Here is a 22010-nt window from a genome sequence, read left to right on the forward strand (position 1 = left end):
GAATATCATGCAAAATATTTGTAATGCTTTTGTTTTCACTGAAGGAGGATCTACAACAGCAAAAGTGCTTAAGAACTACAAAAATCATAATGTGGTCTTGATTAGTGCTATGTGCATGTGAGTGAAAAAAGATAAGCCTTCCTGTTACTAATGAAAAACATCAAAACTGCTACCAGGCTATCCACCCCAAATCAAAGCCTTCCACCCAGGAAACCATGTGATTTATAATTTTTATTTTTTTTATTTTTTATTTTATTTTATTTTGTCACAACAGTATACACAAACGTCGACATAAAACAACACCACATCATATGGATACTTACGGGACCGTCTACTGCCATCTTCTACCTCCCAGCGACCTGTGCATTCTCACAGAGAGGGACTCCTTAGGGTGTCGTCAACCAAGCAATGTCGACTGGTGGCTCCCAGGAGAAGGGCCTTCTCTGTGGGGGCTCCTACCCTGTGGAACGAACTTCCCCCTGGACTTCGACAACTACCTGACCTTCGGACCTTTCGCCGCGAACTTAAGACTTATCTATTCAGTCTTGCTGGACTGGCTTGATTTTTAAATCTTTTAGCTGATTTTATGGGTTTGAAATTTTTATTAATTTTATAGGGTTGATTGTATTTTAAAATGGGGCCAAATTGAATAAGTTTTTTAATGTTTGTTTTTAGTATTGTATGTGTTGTTGCTGTATTTTATCTTGGCTGTAAACCGCCCTGAGTCCTTCAGGAGAAGGGCGGTATACAAATTAAATTATTATTATTATTATTATTATTATTATTATTATTATTATTATTATTATTATTATTATTATTATTATTATTATTATATAAGAAAAAAATATATATAAGCAAAAGAATGCGATAACTATGTTAATTTGATATAATGAAAGGGAACAATAGGACAGGAACGGTAGGCACATTTGCGCTCTTATGCACGCCCCTTATAGTCCTCTTAGGAATGGGGTGAGGTCAATAGTAGACAGTTTTTGGTTGAAGATTTTGGGATTTTGAGTAGATTAGGTAATGAGTTCCAAGCATTAACAACTCTGTTACAGAAGTCATATTTTATATGACTTAACTTAACTTAACTTAACTTAACTTAACTTAACTTAACTTAACTTAACTTTTATTTATTTATTTATTTATTTATTTATTTATTTATTTATTTATTTATTTATTTATTTATTTATTTATTTATTTATATTTTCTAACACTCCGGGTGAGAAATAAGAATTTCATCATCCATCCAATTTTTCTGAATTTAGTTGAACCTTCTAGTTGTATTTCCCTTGCATTCAGGATAACACAGGTTTGTGAGTGATTTGGAATTTTCTTGTTTTCAACATCAATACTTTTGCACAATGATTTGTACTTGAGATGGGAACCTCTGACCTGAAGGCTGAACTTCGTTTTCCAGACTTTCTATGAAAGCCTTACTTGGACAGTTTCTGTTTCAAAAAGCTGAAATAAATAGTGCTTCTCTGGGTCTTCACTCACATTTGTCTAGGAAAAGAAACAGGCAATCAAAGCCTGAGAGGGAATGAGTATGAATGTGATGTGTGTTTAGGTAAGAAGCTTACAAGATGGGTGGCGATTTTGCCCATCTCTAAATCCATGTTAATCTCTTTCTCTTCTTCTTCTTTGTCTTTGTTTTTTACCATTCAACTCAATTATACAGGTAGTCCTTGACTTACAGCAATTCATTTAGTGACCATTCAAAGTTACAGTGGCACTGAAAAGGTGATTTATGACCACTTTTCATACTCACCACTGTTGCAGCATCCCCATGGTCACGTGATAAAATTTAGTTGCTTGGTAACTGATATGTATTTATGATGATTGCAGTATCATGCGCTAATGAAACATACGATGGGAACATATGATCACCTTTTGCCACCTTCCAGCAAGCAAAATCAACGGGGAAGCCAGGTTCACTTAACAACCATGTTACTAATTTAACCACTGCAGTGATTTACTTAACAACCATCTGGCTTAGCAACATAAATTTTAGCCATAACCTGTAACCAGAAATAGAGGATTATGTGTAAGTAAAAATTGTGGGAATTGTTACAACTGTTACAAATAAGTTTAGAAAGAATGTACTGAAGGATCTTTATCTTTGTTTTTTACATACAGTAAAAGATAATTTCATGACATATAAATAAGTTTAACTTTTTTCCCCCCAGCGGTGCTTAGTTATAGGGGAAAGAAAATCTATCATCAGATTTTTCCTGAACTGGTTTGCTGAGGGAGAATTTGATTGCAATTGGCTGTGCCAATGACCAGTCAAGTTCTATATTGCTGTTTAATTAAAGGAGGCTGAAGTGGCATTTAATATTTTTATACAATGATGAGATTCATAGTTGAGTAAGCTTGTGTTACTTATAAAAAAGTAACCAGAATTGTGTGTTTTTGTATTTTTCTATTTTTGATGGAGAGTGAATGTAGGGATTTTATTTTTAAAATTAAAATAAAAAGCTGTAACTTAAGTTATTGCTAATGGGTTATGAATTAATTTTCCTAAGTTGTGGGAAACCGTGTGTGAAAAGGATCTGGGGAGGACATAAAATAGATTTGAAAGTTGAATGCCTATCCATGAATTAACCCAAGACTGTGATATCTAGTTTGCCTTTAGAATAGATATTGTTGAGTTCATTTCAAATTTCAGTTGTAATTTAACAAGTCTATAGGAACACTTGCACCTTTTCTTTGTCAATTATTTACTTTTACTAGACATGCTATACAGTTATGTGTTTCTAGCAGGATGGAGTTGGCTATTTAAGGGAAGGATATGTTCTACCCAATGAAAGTAGAATTTATTGAAGAGAATTTAAGCAGATTAGAGCCAACACTTTATTGGATTAGCCTCTTTGTTTCAAGAATCTTTGCTGTTTTTCTAGAGAAGAAAAATCTATCTGAGATAGTTTTTAAAAAAGGAAGTTATGTAATATAAACCCCTTAGGTCCGTGATAGCGAATCTAAGGCACTCGGGCTGGAAGTGGCACGCAGAACCATCTCTCCGGGCACGCGAGCAGTTGCCCGTTGCTCTTCCAGGTTCTGGCGTGCTGGCTAATTGGTCTTCATGTGCACGGAAGCGACAGAAATCGGAAGAGCAGCTGCCCAGTGTGCGCCTGTTTCCAGCATGCACGTGCGCTTTGGCCATCTGGTCTTTGCGTGCATGCATGCCAGAAACTGGAAGACCAAGTGGCCGGTGCGCATGTGCACGCTGGAAACTGGAAGATGATCTTCCTGATGCATGCATGCGCACTGAGCAGCTGCTCTTCCGGTTTCCAGCAGACATGTGCATGTGCCCTCCTGTTTCGGCATTTGGTGCCGAAAAGTTTCGCCACCATTTAAGGGACCATCTCTTGCCAGTCACATCCACCTGACCCCACTAGAGGGGGAGGCAAAGAATGTTGCAAGTCCTGTTCCCTAAGGAGGTACATCTGGTGGGATACAGATAAAGGGCCTTCTCCATAGTGGATCCCTCCTCCTGGAATGTTATCCCTCTAGAAATTAGACTAGCCCCACTCCAGCACTCTTTCATAAGGCTCTGAAGATATGGTTTTTGCTATATCTTTGAAGATATGGTTTTGCCAGCCGGCGTGGGGAAGCCAGAGTGGGATGGATCTCATTAAATAGTTAATTTGAGTGTGTGTTGTGGAGGGGGGGGTTTGTTTCATTTTATTATTACTTTTTGTTATTTTTACTTTTTATTATTTTAATTTTTCTACATTTAAAAAATTATCTGTAAGCCACCTACAGTCACTGTGAGCGAATAGGCAAGTATATAAAATATCTAAATAAAATAGAAATTTAACCTATTTTAATAAATCACTAATATTTTGAACACAACAGAATGCAATTAATGTTGCTAGTTTCTGGGCAAGATCTGTTTAACTTGCACATATTTTAATCTTGCATTTTATATTTTAAGTTTTATATCATATACTATGCCTTAATCTTGATGCTTCTGACATGAATAAACAAACATTGACAGTCTGTTAGACTCAAGCTTAGTCATATTTAGAAGAAGAAATGGATTTCGGGTTGATCATGATTCATAAAGTCTCTTTCGTTTGCACTTATTCTCATCCTGATTCTGGATATAAACTGCACATTTGACAAGATAAAGTTTCTATAGAAATGTAAAACCTTCCAATTGTACTCATTATTATTATGCTTGATTATCATGACTTTGAAGTAATATACAGTATTATGCATATATTGCAAAGTGAGGTTAGTGGATAGAAACTGTGGTCGAAACAAGATTCTTATAAGCTTAAAATGTGAATCAGAAATTTCAGCCCATGATCTTTACTATATTGTTTTATAGGGCAGCACAGGCAATTTTGGAACTGCCTTCTGAGTCTCTGCCTACCAAGGATGATTAATAAAATGTACAGACCTAAAATGCCCATTGTCTAGCTTTGACCCCAGAACTACATTTAAAGTCAAAACAAAACCAGTTTGGGTGACCCAAATCCCCTTTGGCATGGTGACAGTCCTAGCAAGTGGGAGTGGCATTGTCTAAACTGTACAGGAAATTTCCATTAGTAATGATCTAAAAGCTTAGTATAGTATTACCAACCTCAGCCTTACTCATTGGTATTTGGTGATTTCACAAGGAATAGATTGCAACATTGCTTTACAGTAAGGGAAAAACTCCGAGCCTTTGACAATTTTCAGCAATTCTCCATTAGATCCAGAGGGGCCTTAACGAAAGGCCTGGGCCTGCTTTTCTCAGTGCTCCTATAAATAATGTGGGATCCTTCCTAGCAGGCCTGGTAGTGCGTAGGTTGGACAGTGTGGCTGCTGTACTTGGGTTAGGCAGGTTGCAATGTAAAAAATACTTAAGAGGTAGCTACATTCAGTCTGGATAAAACCTTCTGAACAAAATAAATGGCATAGCTTGTTTTGATAGATAGATAGATAGATAGATAGATAGATAGATAGATAGATAGATAGATAGATAGATAATAGATAGGTAGGTTGGTAGGTAGGTAGGTAGGTAGGTAGGTAGGTAGGTAGATAGATAGATAGATAGATAGATAGATAGATAGATAGATAGATAGATAGATATCTTCCTTAATCTTTTCTTTTTTATGTGTCCTGATTTCTAGACATTTATTACAATACATGGGTTTCTAAGCCAGGCTTCTTTCTGTATTTTCCAAAGCATTTTAAATACTGGCATATTAACATTAAAAAAACCAGAACGTCTCTTAAGGATGAACTTAAAATGAAAGAGGTTTTTAAAAAATTATTATTATAATGAGTTAAACCATCTCGATATACTGGTGATGGGAAGAGGGAGTTTATTTTGGTGCAACAGAAGCCAACTGAGCTTGCATTATGACCAGTTTGTTATATACTGTAGTTTATATAACATGTTCAAAACTCAAAACTTTTTCTTTGTTGTTTCCACTTTTGACAGGTTGAATTCTGATTCCTGAGGAAACAGAAATATCTTTCCTGCCACTTAACCTCAATATCCTCATGCAAATCCGTTTCCTCACCCCCTTCCGTCTAAACTGATGACGTGGATTCCATCATAGCTCAAGCTTTTGATTTCCAATTTCAGAAGATGGGTTCATTCCGAAAGCCCCGGCCACGTTTCATGAGCTCCCCAGTGCTGAGTGATTTACCACGATTCCTGGCAGCTCGGCAATCTCTGCAGTTCAGATCAAACTCTGCCTGGAACAGGTGAGAAACATTTATTTTATTTATTTATTTATTTATTTTGTCACAATAATATATATAAGCATCGTACAAAAGGTTATATAATATATAAACATATATATGAGTAAATATTAGGAGGTATAAGAATATATATATATATAGGAAGAAGAAACAAAAAACAATAGGACAGGAACGGTAGGCACGTTTGTGCTCTTATGCACACCTCTTATGGACCTCTTAGGAATGGGGTGAGGTCAATAGTAGAAAGTTTTTGGTTAAAGTTTTTAGGATTATGGGAAGAGACCACAGAATCAGGTAAAGTGTTCCAAGCACTAATGTAATATACATCCTATGAATGTATATCTGATGTCTTGAGACTTGGATTTAGAGGGTAAAAAGTTGCTTCAGAGTGTGCAAGTTCTCACATGGTAATTCCTTAAAGCTGTGAGGTGTCTTTCAGGGATGATGTGGTTGTACATTGTAGCCAAAGCATATCCTGGGAAAAGATGCATTTAGTATAAGGAATTGTCCGTAGGGATGATGTGTGCACTCAATAAAACGTTTTTTCTCTTGTACCCAAAATATTTCAGAGCCCTTTTATGCCTTATAATACTCTTCTTCTGGCATTACTGGATTTCTCCGTGTGTTTGAATTCAAAAACTATCTGTGCACTTCTGTGGATATCTCACCAATTGTATGTATCTTCTGGGAGTGGAACATTTTTCTACTTCGATGTGCAAAGGAAAAGATTTTGGATTAAATCTGGTTTAAACTTTTCCTGAATGCCTCAAGAGAGTGAGTGAATAAACTTGAGTAATCTGTCTGTTTTTGTGAGAGGACATGTTGTGAGAACTTAAGAATATCCTGGCAGGGATTTTTTCACACTAGAGAGATTTCTGTGTAGGTGTGTCTAGACTCTAGGTTAGTGATGGCGAACCTTTTTGGCACCGAGTGCCCAAACCGGAACGTATGCACATGCACATGCACATGTGTGCACCAGAGCAATGGAAATTTGAAGACCAGCTGGCCAGTATGCATGCGTGCGCTGGAAGCCCAAAGACCAGGTGGCCGGCCGGTGTGCACATGCGCACTGGCCAGCTGGTCTTTGGCGTTCCGGCGTCCGCAAAGACCAGATGGCTGGTGCGCATGCCGGAAACCAGAAGAGCAGCTGGTGACGGTGCACGTGCCCATAGAGAGGGCTCTGCGTGCCACCTCTGGCACGTATGCAATAGGTTTGCCATCACGGCTCTAGATTATTTTAAAATGTGGTCACAAAAATGTCTTAGAGTATGTATTTATGTATGTATGTATGATTTGATGGCTACAGTTAATTCTACTTTTATTGCTTGGTTAACCTGTCAAGTTATTGTTTACAGTTCTGTTAAGAAGAAAAAGTTCCAAACATAGTTTGTTGATTCAGATGAACTGGTTATCAGTGTAGTGGTTCAGAGAGAAAAAAGTGAGCTCCCTCAAGGACATTTCTCATAGTATCAAACTGTGATTCTATGCTGTACAAGTAGTCCTCCACTTATGGCCACAATTGGCCCCAGAAATGTAATCATTAAATGAAATGGTCATTAAGCAAGATGTCATTTCATTCAATGACCACAGTCCCAGCTCTTCCAGTTGTGATTGTTAAGTATCTTTGCAGGTTGTTAAGTAGAATGCTGGGGAGAGGGTCTGGGCCTCCCACTACACTGGGAAACCCAGGTCCTCTCGCTACCCCACCATGCCCAGGTCCATATTTACTTTTGGATTCTGCATCTGCTGATCACTGAGGCCACTTGCTCCATCCTGTAAGCAGGCCCCATTCTTGAGATGGTTCAGAAGGCTCCTTCTCCAAAATCTCCAGTTTGGAGAAGGGGCCTTCCAAATGGTCGTGAGAACAATGGTATTTGCTGGCTTTTTTTGCAGGATATGAAATTTGTTCCTCCAGTGCATGCATGGATTTTCCCTCGCTATGGAGGGAAGGGAAAATCTCTTGGTGCACTTGGGGAATGAACCTAAAAATCTCCATCTCCCCCCACCCCACCGCATGGCCTTCCCTGCTGGCTTTCCCATTGACTTTCTGGGGAAGCCAACAGAGAAAATTGCAAATGGCAATCACATGACAACAAGACAATTGACATATGTTTGTAAATGGGAATGTATTACCAAAAACCTGAAATGCAATAATGTGACTGCAGGGAAGGGGGACAGCATAACCATTTGCCAAGCCATCATAAATGCAATTATTAAACTACCGTAAGTTTAGGAGTACCTCTATGTGAATTATCACGAGATCAGTAACTAGAAGCACTACCCTATTTAAATGCCTGTAGTTAATGGTGCAGAGAGCATTTACAAATTGCTGGGAGACAGCAGTGATTGATTCTTCTTTCATCTCCCTCTCAACTCCCCATGGTGCTAACTGAGAACTGTGATTGGCTTGATAGTGGGTAGTTTGTACAAATATATTTATAGATAACTGGATTAATGAAGGAACTAGCAAAAATGTCCTTATTTTCTTGAATTCTGTAATCATTTTTTCATGTTTTATGGGTGGGTGGGGGGAACCCTGGGTTAATTCAGAGACTGTTCCACAATGATTTGGCCATGCAGACCTGCAGAGATAAGTTTTTGCATCTTGTGAAACATAGACAACACTCTGTCTCTTCTTTCTTTCTTTTATAAGAAAGTATTCTTTTGTGGTATGCAATGAAGCAAACTCTGTTTAATCACTGGCCTTTGTATATGCCTGGAGAAGTCAGAATACACAACGGCCAAAATTTCCAGAGTTGATTTTTGTTTCCAAAGAAGATGATGCAATAGTCACGGCGGTGCTCTAAATAAGAGCTGCATAAGGGCAGAAGGAAACAGCGGTGCACTTAATTTTGACTAGCACCTGCCTGTATTAGTCTCTTGATATCTGTATAATTATATTTCTCTCCACAGCCGTGGGCAAAGGAGCCTAATGATTCCATGGTGGGGTGGAATGCAGAAGTCATTTAAGGGCAATTAATTTCCTTCTCTACTCTCTGATATATTTACACGGTTCTTGACTGCAGTTTCATTGCTTTGTGTAAATCAGGCGATGACATTCATTATTTATGACTGCCCTAACCTTCTCCTTCTGTTTTGGTAGTGTTCAAACAGCAGTGATCAATGTCTTCAAAGGGGGAGGCTTGCAAAACAATGAACTCTACATCCTCAACGAAAATGTCAGGTATGTGGATTTAAATGAACTGGATTCAACAGCCTTCCCAGGTCGGGGCAAAAGAAACGCTGAGAGCTTTGTGCTGTGGCAGTAGCTTGTGCCTTGGATTCTTGATATGCTTCTTTTATTGGCACAGGAAAGGAGACTGAACTATGGACTCTTTTCATGATGCTAGAAATTCACAACAGGAAAAAAAAGGGTCATATATCAATGATTTTATATGGGAAGCAGGAGAATGGATTTAGGTCTTTCTTCCTCTTGTTACCAGATGATTTCTTGTAGTAGCAGTGGCAATAATGGATAGTTGAAATCAGAATTTGGTCTTGCTCCTCTTCCAGCAAATTCTTTACATCTAGGGGCTCTTGGCATCACCATCACCCTCACAGGGTGAGGAGGGCATGTTGGGGGAGAGCTGCACAGTTGTTGACACCACTCCTGCTTCCTGTGCAGCTCCAGGGCCAGTCTGGATGTGGTGGGCGCTGTTCCCAGTTATGCTTTCCACAGGGAAAGCGGTCCCTATGGAAAGCCGATTCCCCGGCTCAGAGTGGCTGTCGAGCTTGCTATGGTCTCTGGCCAAGCACCCTTCTACTTTACATGCCACAATTATAGTTAAGAAGTGGCTATCAAAAGGGTACCTTTTCAGCTTCCTTTTGCCATCATAATATTAAAGGAACTTCAGGACGGGGAAACTATCACCTGTAAGAATGGCTTATTGGTGGCTGGCTGGGTTGTTGTTGATGTGGTAGATACATGTGTTTCATATTTTTAGCAGACAGAGCAATGATGCTAAGTGATTCAGCTATTTGCATGTAAGCAGGGCTGAGATTGTTTTATCTTGAATTTTTGCAAAGAATTTGAAGGGTTTTCCCCACCACTGTTATTCTGCAATAATATATGTGGGGTCAGAAATGAATAAATGTGCACTTTCTGGGGCAAAGATTTAATTGAGGCTGAGAAAAGTTATGTTTGATTTTCTATTAGTTGGTTGAGTTGAGTGAGGTGCTGTGTGAATGCTGCTGCTTTGTAAGGTGATGCTCTAAAGAAGTGGCATCATAGAAAAGAACTAGCCTTGAATTGGGCTTCTTCCTCAGACAGGTTTCTGTTTCTGTGACCCTGCTTTTTCTTTTAAAAAACTTGTGAGGTGTTGCTAATGCATCTGCTTTGATGGTTGGTGTTTTTGGAAGTGGGATGCAGTAGGTCTGCTCTTCGAAATCTGAACGGAATCATATTTAGGTACTGAATTTGTGTATATGAAAGAGAGAAGGTGAAAAAGCATGAGTGACAGAAATCACTATGCTGTAGGTATAGAATATTGCAGATTTCAGTGTTCAGTTGGGAATATCTTCGTGTGTCGCAGGATAGAATAGAAATAGGAATCAAATCAAATAGAACAGAACAGAATAGAATTTTTTATTGGCCAAGTGTGATTGGACACACAAGGAATTTGTCTTGGTGCATATGCTCTCAGCGTATATAAAAGAAAAGATAAATTCATAAAGACTCATAAGGTACAACACTTCATGATAGTCATAGGGTACAAATAACTGAAGTTTGGATAATGATGAAAATAGGCACTGATCATGCAATGAATTTATTTGAACAGTTTGGTTAGATGTATGAGCACAAAAAAGATTCATGTCTTGATGGAGCCTGTTTGGTGTGGTGGTTAAGGTGCCAGATTAGAAAGCAGAAGACTGTGAGTTCTTCATGCCTTAGCACTAAACCAGTTAGGTGACCTTGAGCCACTCATTCTCTCTCAGCCCTAAGAAGGAGGAAATGGCAAACCACTTTCTAAAACCTTGCTAAGAATACCGTAGGGACTTGTCCAAGTAGTTATCAAGAGTCAACAATGACTTTAAGGCACCAGAAAACAAAAACAAAGGCATGGCAATAGGTAAGAGTTTTCTCTAGAAAATAGAAACAAACATTAGTTTGATTATAGCTTCAAATTTGATAAACACAGAATGATCTGGGTTTTTTTTTTTCTCACTTCATGGCCTTTCCTCCTTCAACTCCGTGAACTTGTTTAAACATTGTCAATGCCAAGAAAGCTAAAATGTTTCAACAAAAGGTTATCAGTATCCTCCATGCTTCTGATTGATACACTACCCAGTGAGTTAATTAAGAACAGCTCTGACATTTTCTCCAGTAGCACAGATTTATGTGACTGATTTAAAAACATCTGTTTAAAGCATGCAGTTTTGGCCATAAGATCTTGCTTTGAAAACAAAAATGAAGCCTTCGTAAAGCTGGGTTGTTTTTTTTTTCTTTTTATATCATCTCAGTAAATTCTTTATGCTCTGACAAATGACTTTGTAAGTTTCTTCTGAAATCAGATCCCACCCTCCCTTTCATGCTTACGGATAAAAATCTTACTGCTTTAATGCATACTTTACATAAGAAGCTTGGAAAGGAAAGTTGTTGTTAACAACAGTACATTCATTTTGCTCTTTGTAAAGGCAACATTTGTTTTCCCAGCTATGCAACTGCCTTCCATGTATATAAGCAAATGCATATAACTAGCTTACTTGTGTATAACAAGAAGAGGCAGAAATTTCAATCGGATCAATCAGCTGTCAACAAAACCACCAATTACACCTCTTTTATCACAATTTCCAGAAGGATAAATGTATTGGCACATCACAGCAAATCTGTGTATTTCATTTTGAAGACAAATGAATTTTGTTATGTGGATTAAAGTTCACTTGATGCATTAACTAAATGGGGCTCCAGATCACAAAATCCTCCGTTTAATAAAGCTTACTCTGCAAGGATGCCTGATTAGGTTTGTTCAGTGGATTGGTTAATTGCTGGAGTGAGAAAATGAATAGCAAACGTATTGGGTGAATGCCTGGAAGGTTTTGATCATACAGGATTAGGGAAGGAATTGGTGGTTTTAGTTTACATAAGCTCAGAAAGCAAATTTGTTAGTCCAGTGAATGGGATAATATAAAAAGGAGGAAAGAAATAACATTGGTGAAGAATGGCTACCCATAACTTGAGAAGCATTATGGGGTGGAAATTGAGGACAGGAATTCAGAATTCTTACAAATCTCGTGTATTGAATTAAATGCTGGGTGCAGCAAGAAGAAAAATGATGTCTCAGAGTCTCAGCTTCATGACAAACTGTAACAGGGAGGTTGTGTCATAGTAGTAACAACATACTATTGCAAAATGATTTTTAAATTATTATTTTGAAGTCATAGATGGGGTTTAGTTGAAAGTTCCATGGGTTCATCCTCTCGGGTATTCAAAATTGGCTATACCTCAATTCTGCTTGAAAGGATTCAGATTTAAAAAAAACAATATTATAGTGATTTACTTGAGGATAAACTGTTGAAATTGGAATTGTATAGTGTTTGTCATTGATCAGAAAATGACAGGGGTTTTCTGTACTGGAATGTTGCTGAAATTGTTTCTCTTATAGCATGGTGACTGGACCTTGTCTTACAGATTTTAGTAAGGTTTGAAATGGTTTCTTCATGATTATTAGGCATTAAATACATGTGGGATGGGACATCAACGCGTTATAACTTAACCTGACTGGAAAGAGTAGAAATCTTGGTTTTGCTTTGCTTTCCAGCCCACTCAAAAATAATATCTAGGAATGTAGGAGATGGCTAAATCAGATCTTACCTTCTTTAGAAATTGAACTTGTTCTTCCTTGACAGGAGTTAAGTATGAAGACTAACGTCTTTTGATCAAATTCTTGCTATAAAGTTTGTCTCATACAAATAAGTATTTCTAATCCAGATGGTTAACATGCTACAAGGAATGCATTGTCAGAATGTAATTCTAAATGATTCATGCAAGTGTGGGATAAATCAGATTAAAAGCAAATGAAGCCGGCTTTGGTTAAATGTAATGTTATACCAGGGGACACGGTGGCTCAGTGGCTAATTCACTGAGCTTGTTGATCAGAAGGTTGGCAGTTTGGCGGTTCGAATCCCTAGTGCCACATAATGGGGTGAACTCCCGTTACTTGTCCTATCTTCTGCCAACCTAGCTGTTCGAAAGCACGTAAAAAATGCAAGTAGAAAAATAGGGACAACCTTACATCCGTGTACCTTTGGCATTGAGTCATGCCGGCCACATGACTACGGAGACGTCTTCGGACAGCGCTGGCTCTTCGGCTTTGAAACGGAGATGAGCACCGCCCCCTAGAGTCGGAAATGACTAGCACATATGTGTGAGGATAACCTTTACCTTTACCTTTTAATGTTATACCAGCTAACAGTTTGGTGTTCTAGCAACTAAGGATTTTTTGTCAACTACCAGATGTGTCATGGGAAAGAATGAAAAAAATAAAATTAAACAATACATAAAAGTCAAAGTATCTTATTAGTCACCTATGCATTATAGAGTTCTGTAAATATCTATTTTTTATTACTATTTTCTGGAAGTGTTTTCATGATAAGTGATCCATTTCTTTCCAGGCAGTTGTTGAAGAGTGAGCTTGGATCCTTCATCACAGAATATTTTCAGGTAACATTTAGTCCTTAAGTGGATAGATGAAACAATGAAATTGGACTACCTTTTGATTAAGTCTTTATGCTGGCTTTCCTTTTTCTTCTCCTTTTTAAGTAGTTGCAAGTTCTTGGATTTTGAACAGAAAGCTAGAAAGTGTTTTGGACAACATAGCATGATAGCAAAGGTTAAACAAAGCTGGACAACCTTATTCGCAGAAATACAAATTGATAAAAGTTAGTATTTCTTTTCTTAAAACGGTAGGATTGTATTTCATAAAAACACCCCATTTAAGTGGCTAATACTATGAGGATGATTATTTTTCTTTAAAAACTCTTGAACAATTGGAAAGGGGATTTCAGAAAAAGGATCACAACTAGTGAATTTTCTCCGCTTCTGGCCTCAAAACCCCCTTTGCCCCCAGTACATGGGGGTATGTGTTGCTTAAGTTACAATGCTCACAACTCATGTTTCTCTTCTCCACATTCCCTTCATCATTCTCATTGCAAAACTTAGAAGTGAAAATATATTTCAATGCCTTATGAACATTTGGGATAAATAATATACCCAAGATCTTTTTAGATAATGGCTGTTAATCTAAGATTATCAAGTTCCCCTACAGCATTGGTCCCCAACCTTTTGGGCACCAGGGACCAGTTCCGTGTAGAGAGGCTTTTCCGCAGACCAGAGAGGGCATGTATGCTGTCTGCATCCCACGTATAGGTCTTCACTTTATTGTGTGGCCCCGTTTCTGGTATACTGTGGACTGGTGCCTGTGTATGAACCCAAAGTTGAGGATCTCTGCCCTAGAAGACTCTGGACATTATAAAATCAAAGAGAATAAAGAGATTTGATAATAAGGCATCATATAGAAATTTCCACAGTCAGAATCTTTGAAGATATTCCACCTTTCAATAAATATTCAACTGACAGTTTAATATTTCCTAATCAGAAATACTTTATGTGGTCTCTTGTACCATAGGGTTAATGCATTTCTCCATATTGATTTAAGATGGCTTCAGTGGTCACTGAGAAGAGACCATCCTTGAGAACAGCTTCCTTTGATGAGTTTTCCTCTCTAGGAATTCATGCTATGATGCTTAGCCCTTCCCCACCTTTTTGGAAAAAGCTACCAAAGCAGTGACATAAGATGCACTGTGCAAATACCCATTCTTAGCACTTAAATGTGGAATGCATGTTAGATAAGCTGTCAACCCACATAGTTCTAGCATGCACTAAAATATGTTGTGGTTGTGGCTTTGAAACACATGAACAGAAATCTAATTTAATAAGCCTTTCAGGGAATGTAGCATTGCTTTTTGAAATCTAAATAGTCTGCAGAGCAACAATAATTCAAACACTGGAGGTGAGGAAATGCATGAGTCAGAGTGAAATTTTTATGTACCATTTAACTGATAAACATCCCTCAAAGATCTTAAATTTAACCACGGAAAAAGTTTGGGGCCTGTTATCTACAAGAGTGCAAAAAAAATGTATGCACAAAGTAATGGCTATTGTTACTGTAGAAAGCAGCCTCATTAGTGAAAATGAAACCTTTGAAATCAAATTATGAATAGGATGTTTCTTTCGTCCACCTCTATATTGGGGACCCAATAGATTTCCCAGAAGTAGCCACAAGGATTTCTAAAAAGGCAGACTAACTTATAATTTATTCTTTATCCTCAATTCAGTGTACGCTATTACAATGCATTTCTTGTAGCAGCAATAACCAATGCAATAGTGGTTACATTTATATAGTTTGTGCACAATATACATACACACACACACACACACACACACACAATTGGCACAAAGTTTTTGCAGACACACACACTGAATTTCCCTATATTTTATCCTTTTTTGTTCCAGAAACAGAAAAAAAAACCCTATAAAATTCATAAACTTACCAAGTCTACTGCATGCTAAGTAATGAAATAAAAATAACTGGGGATTGTAATTCCAGGCAATATCTTATAGTGTGCTATTTTGTAGTACAAATTTAAACCAGCCCTATTCAGGTTGGGTGAATGTCATGATAGCAAATTAATAAGTGAATGTTTTAATAGATTTATTAGTGAGAACCAACTTTAACTGGCAAGATTGTAGGTTACAAACACTTGTTAGTACTTGATTCTAGTGCATGTAATCATTGTAATGGCATTTAAGGGATAAGAAAAAAACAAAATGTTTTTTGCCCCAATGACTTGTTGCTGTAATTTAGGCTCTGCTTACTTCTAGATTTTTTTTAAAAAAATAAGTCATCTAAAACAATAATAGAATAAACACTGAACAATAAATCAGCATTATTGAAAATCATGGCTTATGATATATGGCATGCTGCTGAATTTCAATTTATTCATTACTGCGAGCTTGAATTGTTAAATAAATCTGGAATGATTTATTGGCACATCTATTGGACTAGAGATGTTTGGCTGTTGGTCTCCTTACAAGCCATAATTTCTAAATGAGAAAGGAACCATGGTTTACAATTCTGGCTTGTAAGCAGTGAGATACCAGATCACTTGATTTGTAATTGTTTAATTTCCTTTTAAACTGAAAGTAAACTATCAGCACATTATAAACATGTGTGCATTTTAAAGGAATGATCCTAATTCTATGCAAGAGAATTGTGGAAGACTTACACAGTTTGAAAAGTAGAGCAACTGTTTTATCATTTCTGTCATTCTTGAGGACTACTTACTGTATTTATTTATTTATTTAATCGCATTTTTATACCGCCCTATCTCCCAAAGGACTCAGGGCGGTTTACAGCCTAATAAGGAGGCAATCAGTGGCAGCAGACGGTCCCGTAAGTAACCCGGCCCAATGCCATGGAGCGCTTTGAAGATAGTTACCAAAACCTTGAAGCGCACCCGAAAGGCCACAGGTAGCCAGTGCAGTCTGCGCAGGAGAGGTGTCACATGGGAGCCCCAAGGGGCTCCCTCTATCACCCGCGCAGCCGCATTCCGGACCAACTGGAGCCTCCGGGTGCTCTTCAAGGGGAGCCCCATGTAGAGAGCATTGCAGTAATCCAGATGAGATGTCACGAGAGCATGAGTGACTGTGCATAGGGCATCCCGGTCTAGAAAGGGGCGCAACTGGTGAACCAGGCGAACCTGGTAAAAAGCTCTCCTGGAGACGGCCGTCAAGTGGTCTTCAAAAGACAGCCGTCCATCCAGGAGAACGCCCAAGTTGCGCACCCTCTCCATTGGGGCCAATGACTCGCCCCCAACAGTCAGCCGTGGCTGCAGCTGACTGTACCGGGGTGCCGGCATCCACAGCCACTCCGTCTTGGAGGGATTGAGCTTGAGCCTGTTTCTCCCCATCCAGACCCATTTACCAAAGTACTCATAACCAAATCACTGTAACATTTCATGAAAACAGAACCAATCTAGAAATGTTTTTTCTCAATAGTGAACTTTTTCAATTCTATAAACACAAACGTATCCTTTTGACTTTATTTGCATATATGGGAATTTTGTGTTTCAAAGAGAATTTCCATTAATACTCCTTCCAGAGGATATGTGAGATAAATACAAAGATGTACATATGGGATATTCATTTTCATAAATGTAAAAGACAAAACTTCATACAGCAGTCTGATTCAAAAAATACAAATCGAATTTTCTGCACTGCTCGCAATGTAATCTTGAACAAATTATTCCAACAGATACTTCTCCATGTGAAGGAATCATACTTTGTTTCCCTGTTCTTTCCTAGTTTAATTGGGTAGAATGTCCCATTTAAAAAAAAATACTCGAGTCTTAGTTATGGAAATTTGCATAATTAACACTACTTAACCTATAATTTAATGCAATCATCCAGTTTTAGAATATCCAGATGGCATTTTACATCTGTATATGCAGATTGAAAAGTTCCTTTAGTTTTTCCAACTCATTTACAAAGTGGTTTCTCAGGTGACAAGTGAGTTTGCCCACTAATCGTTCTAGCTATTTTTGGGATAAATGATGGAAGTTGGAAAACCTGGTTTGTTTGTTTTTTACATTTTATTGTTCAAAGTTGCACATATATCTGATAGGCAGTGAACTTTTCAGCTAAGCCACTGACATCTGGAACATGATGTCCAGAATAAATGTAAAGTGTTATAAGTTACCAGTTACTGTTCCTCATATGCTGGAATAGTGTGTAAAGGGATTCTTGATACTTTCTTATTTAACGAAATAATCTGGTTGCTTAGTCCTTACATGTGAAAGAAAGTTTCATGTGGCAAATTTCATGTATTCTATTAAACTAAGGGTTAATTAATCAATTAACATTTCACACTGACTACATAACAAATATATGGTTAATACAACTTCAGAACTTAAGGTTTATTCAATAAGTCAGTTAACCTTACCATATCTAAGCCCAAAACACAGTTGCTGGGTTCACAAGTCAGATTTAGCTGAAACAAGGAAACAAAATTACGATTTACCATAAATCGTAATCCTGGGGAGGAAAGCTATGGCAAATCTAGACTGCGTACTAAAAAGCAGAGACATCACCCTGCCAACAAAAGTACATATAGTCAAGGTGATGGTTTTTCCAGTTGCAATGTATGGCTGTGAAGGTTGGACCATAAGAAAGGCTGAGCGCCAAAGAATTGAGGCCTTTGAACTCTGGTGCTGGAGAAGACTCCTGCGAGTCCCTTGGACTGCAAGGCGATCAAACCGGTCAGTCCTAGAGGAGATCAACCCTGACTGCTCTTTAGAAGGCCAGATCCTGAAGATGAAACTCAAATACTTTGGTCACCTAATGAGAAGGAAGGACTCACTGGAGAAGAGCCTAATGCTGGGAAAGATTGAGAGCAAAAGAAGAATCGGATGACAGAGAATGAGGTGGCTGGATGGAGTCACTGAAGCAGTAGGAGTGATCTTAAATGGACTTTAGAGGATGCTAGAGGACAGAAAGGCCTGGAGGAATGTTGTCCATGGGGTCGCGTCAGACACGACTTTACAACTAACAACAACAACAATGATGTGTACATCTAACCACTTACTATTGTTTTATGTTTGAATTCTGGTAGATAAGACTTTATATTCCCTTGTAATTACTCAAACTTTTCTGTGTGTTATGATTCTTTTTCAGTCTGGATTTTTAATTCGAGATACTGTGTTTTCTAGTATCTTTACCCAAGTTCATAAATTATTACAGTGGGGAGAGGAGACAGAATATAATACATGGCATGATTTGTGAGAATAACATAAGTAATTGTTTATTCTAGCATTTTGAGAAATTTGAGAAGATGTTTCCTTACTTTTGCCCAAAGATATATTTATTGAATCTGAAATAATTGCTAAATTTCTAGGTAACACAGAGAAAGGCCTTCTGTTAAAAAGGGACTCAGACTTCTATGCGCCATATAAAAACAAACCATGGATTATTTTAAACATAGTCTTTATTGACTTTTAAAGTCTCTATGACTTTATTGAGTAATTTTAATTGAGTTGACATAGTCTTTCAAAATAAAGCTTCTTTGGAAGGAAGCACTGCAAGGGCATTGATGTATTTCTCAAAATGAGAATAGCTTCTTCCCCATGATTGCTATATATTTAGACCATTTGTGCATTTTTTTTTGGCCTGCATTTCTTTTTTTTTATTATTTCTTTTATTTATTTATTTGTCATAACAGCATACATAAGCATAAGCATGAAGGACCTATATAACATATAAGCATATATATGAGTATAAGCATGTAATAACTATATAAATTTGATATAATGAAAGGAAACAGTAGGACAGGAACGGTACGCACATTTGTGCTCTTATGCACGGCCCTTATAGACCTCTTAGGAATGGGGTGAGGTCAATAGTAGTCAGTTTTTGGTTAAAGATTTGGGGATTTTGAGTAGAGACCACAGAGTCAGGTAGTGTGTTCCAAGTATTAATAACTCTGTTACTGAAGTCATATTTTCTGCAATCAAGATTGAAGCGGTTAACATTAAGTTTAAATTTATTTATTTATTTATTTATTATTTATATTTTTATATCGCCCTTCTCCGAAGACTCAGGACGGTGTACAGCCAAAATAAAACAGTAACACAACAATTAAAACAATATATCACTAAAAATCTAATTCAATTTGGCTAAAAAGTTAAAAAATAATAAAATAAAATTATAAAAACCCTATAAAACCCCATTAAAATTCCCATTAGGCCAGCCCTGCTCGATGAAATAAGAAAGTCTTGAGCTTGCACTTAAATCTGTTGTTTGCTCCTGTATTGTTGCGATTGAAGCTGAAGTAATCTTCAACAGGAAGGACATTGCAATAGATGATTCTATGAGTTAAACACAGGTCCTGTCGAAGGCGGCAGAGTTCTAAGTTTTCTAAACCCAAGATTTCAAGTCTGGTGGCATAAGGTATTTTGTTGTATTCAGAGGAGTGGAGAACTCTTCTTGTAAAATATTTCTGGACACGTTCAATTGTATTGATATCTGAAATGTGGTATGGGTTCCAGACAGGCGAGCTGTATTCAAGAATTGGTCTAGCAAATGTTTTGTAAGCTCTGGTTAGTAGTGTAGTGTTTCTGGAGAAGAAGCTACGTAAGATTAGGTTTACAACTCTTAATGCCTTTTTTGTGATGTAGTTGCAGTGGGCTTTGGCACTTAGGTCATTGGATATGAAAACTCCAAGATCTTTGACAGGGTGGGGATCATCTGTAAGATAATGTCCATCGAGTTTGTATTTAGTGTTTAGGGTTAGGGTTAGGGTTAGGGACAGAGCATTTGCTGGTTGAGATTTGGAGTTGCCAGGTTTTAAACCATTCTGACACAAAGTCAAGGTCTTTTTGAAGGGTAGCTCTATTGTTGGTAGTGTTAAATAGTTTGACATTGTCAGCGAAGAGAACACAATTACTTTTAATATGGCCGCAGAGATCATTAATGTATAATATGAAGAGTGTTGGTCCAAGAACACTGCCTTGGGGAACGCCGCTATTGACAGGAACAGGATTTGATAGGGCACTGCCTATTTTGACCACTTGTTGTCTGTTTGACAGGAACGTTGTTATCCAATTGTGGAGGGGTCCAGAGATGCCACAGGATTTTAGTTTTAGGAGAAGTTTGTCGTGTACCACTGAGTCAAAAGCTTTACAGAAGTCTATGTAAATTGCATCTATTGTTTTGCCTTGATCAAGATTGATCAAGATTTTCTTTTGGCTTGTTCTGAATTTGCAGGAAAATAGTTGCTTGGGTAATTGAACATAATACTGCTGACCAATTTTCTGTTTTGTTCACTGTTCCTCTGTGTGCTTGCTTGTATAAAGATCCCCCGCCAGCCAATTATTTTCCATCAGACAAGGAATTCACAACTATTCTGGATAGTTGTGAATTATTCCATGTGCATAGTATAGGTAAACTGTAGGCAACGTAGTACATCTGTCTCTTGAAACCACAAACACTTCCCATAAATGTTAGAGGAATAGTTACTTATTAAAATTACTCAGATGATTCATCTGCCTCTTTTTCACAATGGAAGAATTGCTCATAACCATGGGCATGTTTTATTACATAAAAATTCTGTCTGCATGCATAACCTTCAGGCTTTTTCAAACTGGTGTATCCAGATGCCTGTAGGATTTTAATTCCTTGAATTCTTATGACCACTTTGCCTGGGAATTCTGCAAGTTCAGAGAGTACCTTGGACATGATTATATAAAAGACTACTATTATATATTATCCCAGAGGGCAAGAAGAAAGATTCCAGTTGAATGTGAAGGGGAAAAAACCCACCCTAACAATAAGAATAATTTGAAATTAGAATCAATTACCTAGAGAGGCATCTTTCTTATTAAACATTTCTGATTTAAGAGTAAGTAGAAGCTGAGTAAGTCTCTGTCAGGGATGGTTTAATGTGGATTTTTTTGGGCTGAGCAGAGGGTTGGACTTGATGGCCTGAGCAGTTCCCTAATTCCCTAATTATAAATATTGTAGTACATTGGCAAATTACAGTGGCTTTACCAGTCTGCTTTAGAGTGCAGTTCAAGATGCTGGCTGTGACCTTTAAAGTCTTTAATGGCATAGGTCCAGGCTACTTGATGAACCGTAATCTTGCTAAAACCAGCCCATCCTACTCAACTCGGCAGTGAGAGCCTACTGCAGATCCCGTCAGTCAAAAAACTTTGACTGTCAGGATCCAGAAGAAGAGCCTTCTCTGCCGTAGCATCTGCCCTTTGGAACCTCTTGGAGCCAATAGGGAATTCTGGAGGTGGCTGCTAGATTGACAGCAGACTCTACCTCTCTTCACCTCTGCTCCCCATGCTTCTTATTTTTTTTTTTTTACTAGTCATATCAATGTATATTTTTTTTGTTTTCTTTCTCCTTGCTTGTTTTATTATTGTTACATATTATTGTTATTTTTTTATTATTTATTTAAGAAAATTTGCACGGCCGCCCACTCACTCTCAGTGACTCTGGGCAGGCTCACAGAAATAAAAATCAATTTACAAACAATAAATAAACAAATCTATCCCCTTGGAAAAATAGTCGATCAAACAACACTTGATGGGCTTCATTAAACTCTGGGTTCTTCGAGTCTGTTGGCAAAACCAGGTTTTGTTTTATATTTTTATTATTTGATTCTATTTTACTTTCCCTTTGGTTAATCTTTCTTTTTATTTCTTCATATTTTATGGTTGTGAGCCACTTAGACATAGAGAAC

The 22010-nt window shown here is 37.7% G+C and overlaps 1 protein-coding gene across 10 annotated transcripts in view; it reads left to right on the top strand.

Moving 5' to 3' along the window:
- The window catches only part of PRR5L (proline rich 5 like), a 79356-nt gene that overhangs the window by 22912 nt on the left and 34434 nt on the right, over positions 1 to 22010 (top strand). For 7 of the 10 annotated variants that reach the window (XM_058161681.1, XM_058161686.1, XM_058161680.1 and 4 more), the window contains 3 exons: positions 5444 to 5712; positions 8813 to 8893; positions 13321 to 13369. In XM_058161681.1, the coding sequence (XP_058017664.1) occupies positions 5594 to 5712; positions 8813 to 8893; positions 13321 to 13369 (249 nt within the window). In that variant the 5' untranslated portion in view covers positions 5444 to 5593. The remainder of the gene's footprint in view (positions 1 to 5443; positions 5713 to 8812; positions 8894 to 13320; positions 13370 to 22010) is intronic. The other 3 variants (XM_058161687.1, XM_058161688.1, XM_058161689.1) reach the window with 1 other exon arrangement.

This window comes from Ahaetulla prasina, chromosome 1 (genome assembly GCF_028640845.1).
Source record: "Ahaetulla prasina isolate Xishuangbanna chromosome 1, ASM2864084v1, whole genome shotgun sequence".
Classification (NCBI taxonomy): Eukaryota; Metazoa; Chordata; class Lepidosauria; order Squamata; family Colubridae; genus Ahaetulla; species Ahaetulla prasina.